Raw genomic sequence first — 13084 nt, 5'->3', positions numbered from 1 at the left:
ATCACTTCATAAATTATATAATTGTCTAACCACTATGCAGTACACCTGAAACTAACATAAAATAATACTGAATGTCAACTGTAACTGAAAAATAAAATTAAACCAAAAAAGAGAAAAGCACCCTGTTCAGAGTGTCATCCCGATATCCCAAGGTTGCCGGTTCAATCCCTGGTTAAAGCACATGCAAGAATCAACTAATGAATCCATAAATAAGTGGAACAGGGGGAGGGGAGAATCAGTGGGTGAAAAAGGGGAAACATCTATAACAAAAATAAATTAATTAATTTTTAAAAATAAGTGGAACAACAAATTAATGTTTTTCTCTCTCTTTCTCTCCCCCTCTGTCCCCTCCCCAAACTCGGTAAATTTTTTAAAATTAAAATAACAGAAAAAAGAAAAAACAAAATCCTCTCTGCTCTGCCTATTTATCCCTTTCTCCTCTTTAACCCCTGGATACCACTAATCTTTTACGGTCTCCATAGTTTTGCTTTTTCCAGAATATCATATAGTTGGAATCATACAGTATGTAGCTTTTTCCAATTGGCTTCTTTCACTTAGTAAGATGCATGTAAGAGTCCCCCATTCCTTTCCATGGCTTGCAGCTCATTTCTTTTTAGTTCTGAATAATATTCCATTGTATGTACCTCAGTTTACTTATCTATTCACCTACCAAAAGACATCTTTGTTGCTGCCAGGTTTTGGCAATTATGAATAAGGGTGCTATAAACATCTATGTGTAGGTTTTAGTGTGAACATACATTTTCAGTTCATTTGGGTGGATACCAATGAGTGCAATAGCTGGGTCACATGGTAAGAGTATGTTTAGTTTTGTAAGAAACCGCGAAACGGTCTTCCAAAGTGCCATACTATTCTGCATTCCCACCAGCAGTGAGTGAGAGTTCCTGTTGCTCCCCATCCCCACCAGCATTTGGTGTTGTCAGTGTTCTGGGATGTGGTTATTCCAATAGTTGTGTAGTGGTGTGTCGTTTTAATTTGCATGTCCTTGATGACATATGATGTTGATCATCTTTTATATGCTTACTTGCCAGCTGTATATCTTCTTCTGTGAGGTGTCTGGTCAGGTGTTCTGCCCTGTTTTTCCCTCCAGCTTTATTAAGGTATAATTGACAAATTGTAATATATTTAGTATACAGGATACTTGATATATATTGCACTGTGAAAGGATCCCCACAATCAAGTTAATTAACACATCCATCACCTCACATAGTCACCTTTTGTGTGTATGTGTGGTGAGAACACTTAAAATTCTACTCCCTTAGCAAATTTCAATTATACAGTAGAATATTCAACAATAGTGACCATTATACATTAGATCTGCAGACCTTAGCCATCTTATAACTGAAAGTTTGTACCTTTTACCAACCTTTTTTCCATTTCCCCACCCCCACAGCCCCTGGTAACCACTATTCTACTCCATGAACTGTTTTTTAATATATTCCACATGTGATACCATGCAATATTTGTCTTTCTCTGTCTGGTTTATTTCACTTGGCATAATGCCCTCCAACTTCATACATGTTGTCACAAATAGGAGGATTTCCTTCTTTCTAAGGCTGAATAAGATTCCTTTATATATATATTGCATCTTTTAATTCATTCATCCATTGATGGACACTTAGCTTGCTTCCATTGTTGGTTGTTGTAAATAATGTTGCTATGAACATGGAAGTGCTGATATCGCTTCAAAATAGTGATTTCATCTTCTTTGGATATATACGTAGAAGTGGGTTACCTGGATCATATGGTAGCTCTATTTTTAATTTTTTGAGGAACCTCCCTACTGTTTTCCATAATGGCTGTGCCAGTGTATATTCCCACCAACAGGGTTCCCTTTGCTATATAGTCTCACCAACATTTGTTATCTCATGTCTGGTGGTTTTTTTTTTAAGTGTTTTTATTTTATGTTTGTTTTTTAAGAGAGAGACAGAGGAACCCAGCTGGTGTGGCTCACTGGTTGAGCAACGACCCATGCACCAAGAGGTCACTAGTTCAATTCCCAGTCAGGGCACATGCCTGGGTTGTGGGCCCAATCCCCAGTGGGGGGCATGCAGGAGGCGGCCAATCGGTGTTCTCTCTCATCGATGTTTCTATCTCTCTCTCCCTCTCCCTTCCTCTTTCTCTAAAACTCAATAGAGAAAACATTTTTAAAAAAAAAAATAAGAGAGAGAGAGGAAGGAAGAAGGAGAAAGAGAGAGAGAAATATCATTGAGAGAGAACCATCAATTGGCTGCCTCCCTCAGGCCCCCTACTGGGGATAAGCCCCCTATGGGGCATGTGCCCTGTCCAGGAATGGAACCAGCAACCTCTCCATGCATGGGACGATGCTCAATCAAGTGAGCCACATCCACTAGGGCTGGAGTTTTATTATTTTTTTAATTAATTAATTAATTTTTTGTTAATCCTCACCCGAGGATATTTTTTCTTTGATTTTCAGATAGAGTGGAAGGGAGGGAGGGAAGGAGAGATGATGTGAGAGAGACATATTGATTGGTTGCCTCCTGCATGACACCAACCAGGGCTGGGAATCGAACCTGCAACCCAGGTACGTGCCCTTGACTGGGAATTGAACTCAAGACCTATTAGGCCAACTTTCTAACTGCTGAGCCAAACCGTCCAGGGCTGTAGTTTTCTTTTTTAAAATGCCTTTGCCTAGTTTTGATATTAGGGTAATATTGGCTTCATAGAATGTGTTAGAAAATATTGCCTCTGCTTTTATCCTCTGAAAGAGATTTTAGAGAATTGATATAATTTATTTCTTAAATGTTTGTTTAGAATTCAGCAGTGAACCTATCTGGGCCTGGTGATTTTTGTTTTGAAAGGTTATTAATTATTTACCTAATTTCTTTTTTGGGGAACATGCCCCTAGCGGGAACCAAACCCAGAACTCTCTGATCCACAGGCCGACACTCCAACCGCTGTGCCAAACCGGCCAGGGCTGATCTAATTTCTTTAATAGGTATAGGCCTTTTCTATTTCTCCTTGTGTGAGTTTTGACAGATTGTGTCTTTCAAGGACTTGGTCTATTTCATCTAGGTTCTCAAATTTGTGGACAGAGTTGTTCATAATATTCCTTTGTTACCCTTTTAATGTCCAGGAGATCTTTAGTCTTTTCTTTCATTTCTGTTTTTTTTGTTGTTGTTGTTGTTGTTGTTGTTCCATTTTTTCTTTTATTGATTTGAGAGAAAGAAACATCAGTTGTTGTTCTACTTATTGATGCACTCATTGATGCATTCATTGAATGTGCCCTGACCAGGGATAGAATTTGCAGCCTTAATGTATCAGGACGATACTCTAATTAACTGAGCTACCTGGCCAAGAGGGATCTTTAGTTTCTGATACTAGTAATTTGTGTCTTTCTTCCTCTCTCTCTCTCTCACTCTCTCTCTGTAATTATCCTGGCTAGGGGCTTGTCAGTGTTTTTAAAAATATTTTTTCTTTATTGATTTTAGAGAGAGAGCAAGGGAGAGGGAGCGAGAGAGAGAAACATCGATGAGAGAGAACATCAATTGCCCGCCTCCTGTATGCCCCTCACTGGGGATCGGGCCCACAACTTGGGCATGTGCCCTGACCTGGAATCGAACTGGCGATCTCTTGGTGCAGGGGTCAACACTCAAACAGTGAGCCATACCGGCTGGGTGGGGCTTGTCAATTTTATTGATATTTTTAAAGAACTAGCTTTTACTTCTGTTGATTTTCTCTATCGATTTCCTGTTTTCAGTTTCATTGATTTCTTCTCTAATTTTTATTATTTATTTTCTTTTGTTTACTTTGGAGTTAATTTGTTCTTCTTTTCCTACTTTCCTGAGGTGGAAACAGACTGTTGATTTTAGATCTTTTTCCTTCTAACGTGTATTCAGCGCTATTTCCCTCTAAGCCCTGCTTTCACTGCCTGCACAATTTTTGATAAGTTGTATTAGTATTTTCATTTCCTTTAAAATATTTTAAGGTTTCTCTTAAGATTTCTTCTTTGACCTTTCTTCTTTGACACTTCTTAGAAGTGTATGGTTTAATATCCAAGTATTTTTGGATTTTCCAGTTTCTTTCTGTTCTTCATTTCTAGTTTAATTCCATTGTGGTCTGAGAACAAACATTGTATGATTTCTGTTCTTTTAAATGTGTTGAGGTTTTGCCCGGCCAGTGGGGCTCAGTGGACTGAGCGTCATCCCATGGACTGAGAGGTCCCAGTTCGATTCCCAGTCAGGGCACACGCGTGGGTTGCGGGCTCGATCCCCAGTAGGGAGTGTGCTGGAGGTAGCTGATCAGTGTTTCTCTCTCACATTGATGTTTCTCTCTCTCCCTTCCTCTCTCTCAAAAAAGTCAATGAAAACATATTTAAATAAATAAATACATGGGTTGGTATATTTTATGGCCCTGAATGGGGTCTATCCTGATGAATGTTCCATGTGAACTTGAGAACAATGTGTGATTTGCTGTTGCTGGATGATGTGATCCATAGATGTCAATTATATCCAGTTGATTGATGGTATATTGTCGAGTTCAACTGTGTCCTTACTGATTTTCTGCCAGTTGGATTTGTCCGTTCCTGACAGAGAGGGTTAAAGTCTCCAACTATATTAGTGGATTTATTTATGTCTCCTTACAGTTCTATCAGTTTTGACCTCTGACTCCTCAGGCCAATAAAACTAAAGCTTTCTGCTTGAGCCCTTTGCTAGATTCAGGGGTTGGGGATTCAGGGGTTCCTACAGAGGAAAGGCTATAAATACATGGATTTTACCCAGTGCTATTTCCTCCTTTGAAAGAACAAATATTCTCTAGTTTCTGGCTGCTCTTTATCACTTTCCATTGCCTTCAAACAGTTGTTTTTTGCGTTTTATCTAGTGTTAATCCAATACAAACTACTCTCTGTCTTTCAGCCTCCCTCATTATGTCTCTCTCTTTCTTTCCTTCCCTCCTCCCCTCTCTCATTGCTTCTACCTCCATTTCTCCTTGCAGGGAGAACCTGGCCCCAAAGGAGACCCTGGTGAGAAGAGCCACTGGGTAAGCTCCAGCCCAGCACTGGTCTTCTGCTATGCCCTCCTTCCCTGGCACTCAGGAGATTACTTTGGAGTGGGGCGCCCCAGCCAAATCCCCACTGCAGTCTGGTCTCCCAGGGAGAAACCTGGACAGTTCTCAGCCCTAGCCCCTCCCTTATTTGTCTCTCCCAGCTGGGCAGGGCCAGCCTCATCAGCAGACCCCATGCTCTCTGTCTGTCTTCACATCCCTGTCTCTACCTTCCTTCTGTGGCCTTTCTAGGCCAGGGTGACCCTGCCTGTTCCTCCTGGGCAGTTCGGGCTGACCCAGTCCAGACTGCATCCCTTGCCTCCATAGCCCTCCCCAAGCAAGGATTTTGGCTTCTGCTCCCCTGTCTACATGAGAAAGGGAAGCATGAAAACAATGTCCACCCAGAAAACTGGGACGGGGGCCTTAGGAAAGCCATGAAACATAGGAAGGGAGGAGTAGAAATGCTGAGGTACACAGGAGCCCGTGGCAAAAGGTACAGGGGACCTAGACACCATCATACACATAGGAAATCCATGAAGCATGGAAAGAGAGGGCCTAGAAACCATCATGTACATGATGTACATAATGAACATGGTAAACGAGGTCGGGGTCCTAGGCTCCACTATGTCCAAAAGACCCATAATTAACACAATGTCCTAGATACCATCACATACATAGGAGACCCAGTAAGACAAACTGTTATAGGCACAGGAAAACCATGAAAAATGAGATGAGGCAATCTAGTAAGCACCATACACAAAGGAAGCCCATGAAGAATGGGAAGGGAGGCCTAGAAACTCACATACCCAGGAAATAGAATAAATGGGAAAGGGGACCTAGAAACCTTCACAATCATTGGAGATAGTTACAGTGAATGAATTTCAGGGCCTAGAAATCTATCCACTCAAGAAACACATTGGAGGAGGACCAAAAGCCCCAAAATGCAGGGACCTGGAAATCATCACTGACATAGGAGACATTTGGAAAATGGACGGGGTAGGGGTAGACACCCCTACAGGAGAGACAACTGGGAAGCTCTTTTGGAGGCTAATATTGTGCCTCCCTCCTCCACCCCACTCCCCTCTCCCTGGTGCAGTCTGGCTGGGACATCCTACTTCCTGGCAGGCACTAGTTAGTGAGGACGCGGGAAGCACCCAGCGCCTGCCTTGCCTTCTCTGCTCCTGAATGTGGGGTCAGTGATGGATACAGCCGTGGGAGTCCCCCACCCTGCACGAGTCCAACCCCATGTCTTTCCGTGACTTCTGGGGTCCTGCTACCTTTCCGGCAAGCCTCTCCCAGCTCCTCGCTGCCATTCTACCTCTCTCCCCACCACCCCATGGTGGCTTCAGAGCCTCTTAAGCATACTACCAGTATGGGCATGAGCTGGGCTGGGGGTCAAGTAGACCTTTGTGAGCCCAGCCCTCTGCCTCCCCTGAGCCCCTTTACTGGCCTCTCCCAGAACATTTTCCACCCTGCCCAGGAAAGGTGGGAGAGCCAGGTGAAGTCTGAGTTAGGCTAAGCAGCCCCATCCCTGCGTGGGGATCCCAGCAGGAGAACAGATGCCTGAACTATCCCAGATCAGGCCTCAATCTCGGGACCACCTGTGGGAGGGGCCCCCAAGAGGTAGCAGGGCCCCTACCCATCCGCCTGCCTCCCCTTCACCCACCTGCACTTCTGTCCTTGCTTGCTGCTTGCCTGAGAGGGGGCCTTTTGGGCTGGGGGCTGCATGAAGCTTTGGAGGCTGGGGGAGCAGTTCTGTTGGGAGCAGGTAGGAATTAGGTCCGGTGTAGGAAGGGCACTGAGGACTCCTATACGCACTCTACCTACCAACCCCACTTAGAGAACAAGCTTTCTGAGCCACGGGCCCCGCTGTGGCTCAGCAGTGACACCAAGTGGTAATACATGTGCACTGCAGGCACTGCTAAGGAGTGACTGAGCTGAGCCAGCTTATCTAGAACAAAGCTCATACCTCTTAGACAGGAAGAGCAGGGGCCCAGCTCCACCGAGCAAATTGTTGGCAGAGCAAGAACTGAAGCCCAGGCTTTTCAGCTCCTAGGACTTGGGGAACCAGCTAACACTCCCCCAAGCATCTCCTTGGTGGGTGCCAGGCTCCAGGACATAGATGCAATTTGGACACAGTCCCCACCCGTAGGGTGGTCACAGTGGAGTTCAGGGAAATGGACTAGTAACCAGCAGCGTTAGGACGGGGGAACTCAGCTGTGATGGAGGAGGATTTAGCATCCTCTTGGTGGAGGCCCATGCTGAGGCCTAAAAGATACGTTAACAAGGCCAAAGGTGTTCAGGCAGAGGGGCAGGAGCACCATGTGCAAATACTTGGAGTGGCAGAGTGTGATAGAACAGAAGTCAAATGGACTTCTGACTTTCAGGACTTAGGAGACCATAATGAGGAATCTGAACTTTGTTTTATGGGCAGTGGGAAGTCATTGTAATAGTTATGAGCAGGAAAGTGTCGTGGTCAGATTTTTGTTTGCAGAAGACTCCTCTATTGCTGTGTGGAGAATGGATGGGACAAGCAGAAACAGACTAGGTAGAAGACTGTCATGGTCATCCTGGCAAGAGACTGAGGGGGTTGGAACTGGGAATTATGGCTGAGTAGAGATGTCCAACAGACCTTGGACATCAGGCCAGGCTGGGGGGGGGGGGGGCTAGGATATCATCAGTGCAAACTGCAGGTCCCCCATCTTGGGGGGAGATCCAAATAGCAGAATCTTTTACATTTTTCCTCAAGATTTTTATTTTGAAAAATTTCAAATACATAGAAATGTTGGTATAATGAATATTCTTCTCCCCTTCCTCTAGACTAACTAATGACTATTTTGCCACATTTGCTCTATCTTTCTCTCTTTATATATTTATAGACATTTTTCCTAATCCATTTGAAAGTAAGTTTCATACCTCATCCACATCTCCCCTAACACATCAGCATGTATCTCAAAAGACTATGGACATTCTCCCAAAGAGCCACAATACCACTTTCACACCTAAGAAAGTTGACATTAATTCAGTGAAATGATGCCATTTATTTTATTATTTTTCTTTCTTTATTGATTTTAGAGAGAGAGGAAGGGAGAGGGAGAGATAGAAACATTGATGAGCAAGAACATCGATCAGCCACCTCCTGCATGTCCTCACTGGGGATTGGCCTACAACCTGGGCATGTGCCCTGACCGAGAATCGAACCAGCGACCTCTTGGTGCATGGGTCGATGTTCAACCACTGAGCCACTCCAGCCGGGCTAAATGATGCCATTTACTACATAACACATACACATTTTGTCAGTGGTCCCCAAAATGCCTTTTATAGCTGTTTTTTGTTTTGTTTTGTTTTTTAACTTCCAATCATACATTACATTTGGTTGTTACGTCTTTAATCTCCTTTCATCTTGAATGGGTCCCTTGCCCTTTTTTCTCTCTTGACTTTGTCTTTTTGTGAATGTACCACCATCTACATTTGTGGCTCTATGGGTCTGCTGCCTCGTCCCTGGGTGCTAGAGATTCTGCTTAGAAGAAAGGATGGGGCTGAGGGCCAGGCCCCAGTACCTGCAGAATATGGGCATGGAGTAGTCAGAGCCTGGGAGGGATGAGACCAAAATGAGAAGTGTTGGGGGGAGGGTACTGGGGCCAGAAACTCAGCTTTGCCAGCATTTTAAACACAGCTTCCCAACAGCAATGCCACTCAAACATATTCTAATTTTACTTGTATATATTCATTTTGACATGAATGGAAAGAATATTGGTAAGTAGGCTGATCCCACTGATGGATGTAAATAGAAAGTGTGTCAGTTTAAAGACTATTAGAAATAGGGCAGTGGGGCTCTGTGTCAGCTTCCAGGGCACATCCCGTGACAGGTTCCATGGCAGGCTCTGGGATAGCACCACTGCCCCCGTGGAATGGCATCACCTCGTCTCCAGTGCAACAGGATTTGCAAGGGTGTGAGGCGAAAGCAGCCAGCTGGGATCCATCAGGACTTATTGAGGGGGCTGCTTCTGCCTGCTCTGTCCCCTTCCTGTCCTCTCCTGGTCTTGTCCCAGCTGTCCATGGGCCCTGGGCTGTGGCAGGTGGTGCAGGCTGCAGGTGCATGACCAGGGTGGGGCATGGGCCACCAACAGGCTTTGCAGGGCCCCCTCCCCTGCCCTCTTCACGGCTGCATCTGTCTCTTTCCTCCGCAGGGGGAGGGGTTGCACCAACTACGCGAGGCTTTGAAGATTTTAGCTGAGAGGGTTTTAATCTTGGAAACAATGATTGGGCTCTATGGTGAGTAGAGACAGACAGACGGACAGACAGCCCAGCCCCTGCCCACCAGCCTTCCCCAGGCCCTCCAGGGTGCAGCTGCCTGGGCCCAGTCATGAGGCTGGAGAGGCTAAGATCACCTACCCCTCAATGACTGGTCCCTCCTACACAGGTGAAGGGGGCCCTAGGCACCAGGGCCTCCAAGTATTGTGGGTAATGTGGTTTCCAGGACTGCAGGCAAAACCAGAGGTGACAGATTTCGAGTTTGGAAGAAATTATGCACAGTAAAGCCAAACTCCAGACCAGCCAGGGATTGTGGGTTACAGAGCCAGACTGCAACAGTGCAGGGGATTGTGGATAATAAAAGCAGAGCCCAGGCCCACAGGAGGATTATGGGTAATGGATCCAGACTTCAATCAGGCTTCAGCTCTAGGGGAATCACGAGTAACAGAGCCAGTTTCCAGGCCCACAGGGACGATAGGTTATGGAGCTGGACTTCAGAAATGCAGGGGACTGTGAGTGACAGAACCAGGCTCAGGCCCCAGGGGACTCTGGGTAATATCTACCCACCAATTCTGATCCTCCCTTACCCATAAGCCCCCAGAGGCTCTCACGGCAGACCTTCCTGGCCTCAGATAGCCCCATGACAGTTTCAGTTTCCCCTCTGGTCCTCCTAACCTGCCCTGAGGGTCCCTTTAGGGCCAGAGAGAGACCCTCACCCCCAGAATTTAGCCATCAGTTCTCTACTCATCATCCATCTGGTCACTTGAGGAGCCAGGCAAGCTCTGTCCCCACTTAGAGGCTCACACCCAGGCTTCTGCCTTGAAGCCAGTTGGTGCCTGGCCCATACACCCCACCCTTGGCTCCCCGGCCCAGCCCTCAGAGGCCGGACTCGCACCGTCTGCTCTTCTCGATCTCCCATCAGGCTCCTAGCTTACAGAGCTTCCTGCAGCAGCAGGCTCAGCTGGAGCTCCTGGCCAGACGGGTCACCCTGCTGGAAGCCATCATCTGGCCAGGTAACGGCAGGGTGGGCAGCCCCTTCCAGGAAGGGCCTGGGAAGGGCCTGGGGTCACAGAAGGCGACTCCCAATGCTGGACCCAGGCCAGCGGACATTCATTCTTTGATCCTTCCATCCACCTAGCAGACAGTGCCTGGCACAGAGAAGGCTCTGGTAACTAGTCTTTGAGTGAATGGGCACCTCCTCTGTGCCTGGCATCTTGCTGGCACAGGCTCCAACAGATAAGACAAACATAGTCCTGCTTTCATGGAGCTTTGACTGTGGGAGTGCAAGGGGAGCCCTGGAACGGGCCATTAAACCCAAGGTGAGGAATACACGATGGAGTGAGTGCAGGCACCTGTGAAAGCACAGAAGTGCCCCTGATCCAGTCTGGGTGGGGTGGCAGGGAGGGCATCTCGGAGGGCTTCCCAGAGGAGGTGTTGGTTAAATGGAGCCCTGAAGGGCAAGGATCAGGGGCAAGTGAACAGATAGCAGAACAGTGTGGGCAATAGCCAAGAAGCCAGAGGGAGCCTAGAGGGATTGTCCCATAAGATTTCTGAGGGGTGAATTCTTTGGCTACAGGATTTGGCAAGACCCAATTTGAGAAGGTCCTCAAAGGCAAGTCGGGGAAGCACAGGAGGAGTTTAGATACCTCTCCCTGTGCCTGGTTCATCAAGGTGGGGCTAAGGAGGTCTCTCCATGTTAAACTGGAGTCTGTCTGGCCCTGGAGAGAGGCAGGGATCAGCTGGCCTCAGGTCTGAGCCCCTTTCCTCACCTACCTGCTAAGAGGCCCCAACAATCATCCTTTTTCACCCATCTCACAACCTGGTCCTAGCACATCAGTACACACAGGTCTCGAGCATCATGCCCAACCTCCCATCTCTCTTACAAATGGGGGAACTGAGCCCCCCCAAAGCAAAAGAGGGCTAAGGCTAAAGCCAAGCCTTCATTCAGCAAAACTGTAGGGTACACCTACTGAATGCCAGGTCTGGGCAGGCACTTAGCAGACCCCCAGGGTTCCTGCCTTGGGTAGCTGCCCGTGAGTGGCAGGGGATCCATAGTATCTATAGGGGTGAGGGCCAGGGGGACAGGAGCACCAAAGGATGTGGGTGAGGAACAGTCACTTCTCACCAGGGGGTGGGTGGGTGGAGAAGGCTTCATGGAAGACGGGACACTTGTGTTAGGTCGCGGAAGATCCTTGCAAGTGCACCAGGAGAAGGTGGGAAGGGCAGCCCTCACAGAGTCCTGCATGGGCAAAGGACTGGAGGTTGGAAGATGTGTGTGTAGTCTGCTTCCAAAGCTTCTCTTGCCATACCACATGGCTTTCCTAACTTCTAGAAACATAACCGACCATCTCCCAGGCCTCCTTCCCTCTTAGAGGAGGGACCAAGGACCTAATCCCAGGCTTGCAACACCTTTTCAGGTATTCCCCACCTCCTCTCAGGAAGATCGAGGCAAGAACCAGAAGGGACACACTGGCCTGGGATCTGTGCCCCGCCCTCCCTCAGCCAGCTCTGTCTCCAGCAGGCCAGGGAGGAAGTGCTAGTCACTTAGGAAGGCCTGCGCCTACTCTCTGTGGTCACGAGTCTAGAAGAGAGATCCCATAAGCCAGCTCTGGTTGTGGGCCTGGAAGGGTGTAGTGGGAGGAGAGGAGCAGACGAGATGGAATCATCCCCACTGGCCCAGCAGGTGCTAACTAAAGACCCAGATGGGGGACTCATGTTTAGGATATAATCCATAATGACAATAGTAACAGCTGTCACACATCCAGCTCACCTGGGCTGGAGGATTTACAATCATCTCCAGTCCTTACAATAAGATTGCTAGGTGGGCAACAGATACCATGCTTGTTTCACAGATGAAGAGAGGTTCAGCGGGCTCATGGGACTCCCTCAGGGGTCCATCCTAGGTCTGTCGTCTAAAGCCCTGGCTCTTTTGGCTCCATTGGCAAAGGTTCACTGACACCTCTGCTCCACTAGGCATTGAGTGGGGCCCAGAGGAAACCAGGGCCCTGAATTTGATTATTTCAGAACAGCATCTCGTGACCAACTCAGTGAGCAGAACTGCAGGAGACCTGGGTCAAAAGTTCACCATCCTAGTAACCATAATAATCGAGCATGTACTGTGAAAAACACTTTCCACTCCCGGTTATGTTAAAACACAGCAAGGGTGTGACAACAGCAGTGTTACCCCCACATTCCAAATGAGGCTCAAAGGTCTGTGACTTACCCAAGGCCACATAACTGGGACATGGTGGGGCCAGGACTTGGCCTTAGCTTGTGGTGGAGCCTGATCTCTGCTTCCCTTCTGTGTTCCCTCCCCAGTGCCCCTTATTTGCCTCAGGGTCCCCAAATTTCGGTCCAAAAGTGTATGAGAAGCTGGGGGATCATGAGGGTCTAGCCCACTCTCTTGGCAGTGCCCTCAGTGAGAAGCTGGTGTTCACCACAGGCCAAGTGTCTCCTGTGAACAGGGTTGTAGAGGTTTAGCCAAGTCTTCCATCCTGGGGCATCCTTCTGACCCAGCTGATCTGCTCATTTAGCTTTGAGAGGGACTGAAGTGATAGTCACAGAAGGCTTCCTAGAGGAGGTAGGTCATGCTCTGCATTTTGAAGGATGAGTAGAAGGTTTTTAGGTAGCAAGAATGCCAATTACTCTTTTCATTCTTGGGATCCAGCACATTTCCAGGCCGGGGCATATCTCACCATATCAAATTGGAATTGACTTCAATATGGGAGTTGGTTAGGACCTCAGAGTACATCTGGAACTGTCCCCCTGGTTTTGGAGATGAGACAACGGAGACCCTGACAGGTCCTGT

General features: G+C 47.4%; 1 protein-coding gene across 4 annotated transcripts in view; it reads left to right on the top strand.

The window, feature by feature from the left end:
• EMID1 (EMI domain containing 1) overlaps window positions 1–13084 on the top strand; it is a 38738-nt gene that overhangs the window by 24828 nt on the left and 826 nt on the right. For 3 of the 4 annotated variants that reach the window (XM_036276435.1, XM_036276436.1, XM_036276434.1), the window contains 2 exons: window positions 4975–5019; window positions 9213–9297. In XM_036276435.1, coding sequence (XP_036132328.1) covers window positions 4975–5019; window positions 9213–9297 — 130 coding nt within the window. Of the gene's footprint in view, window positions 1–4974; window positions 5020–9212; window positions 9298–10198; window positions 10290–13084 lie in introns of all 4 variants that reach the window. The other variant, XM_036276433.1, reaches the window with a different exon arrangement.

Source organism: Molossus molossus, unplaced genomic scaffold (assembly GCF_014108415.1).
Source record: "Molossus molossus isolate mMolMol1 unplaced genomic scaffold, mMolMol1.p scaffold_m16_p_22, whole genome shotgun sequence".
Taxonomy (NCBI): domain Eukaryota; kingdom Metazoa; phylum Chordata; class Mammalia; order Chiroptera; family Molossidae; genus Molossus; species Molossus molossus.
This window is presented reverse-complemented; position numbering and strand designations above follow the sequence as displayed.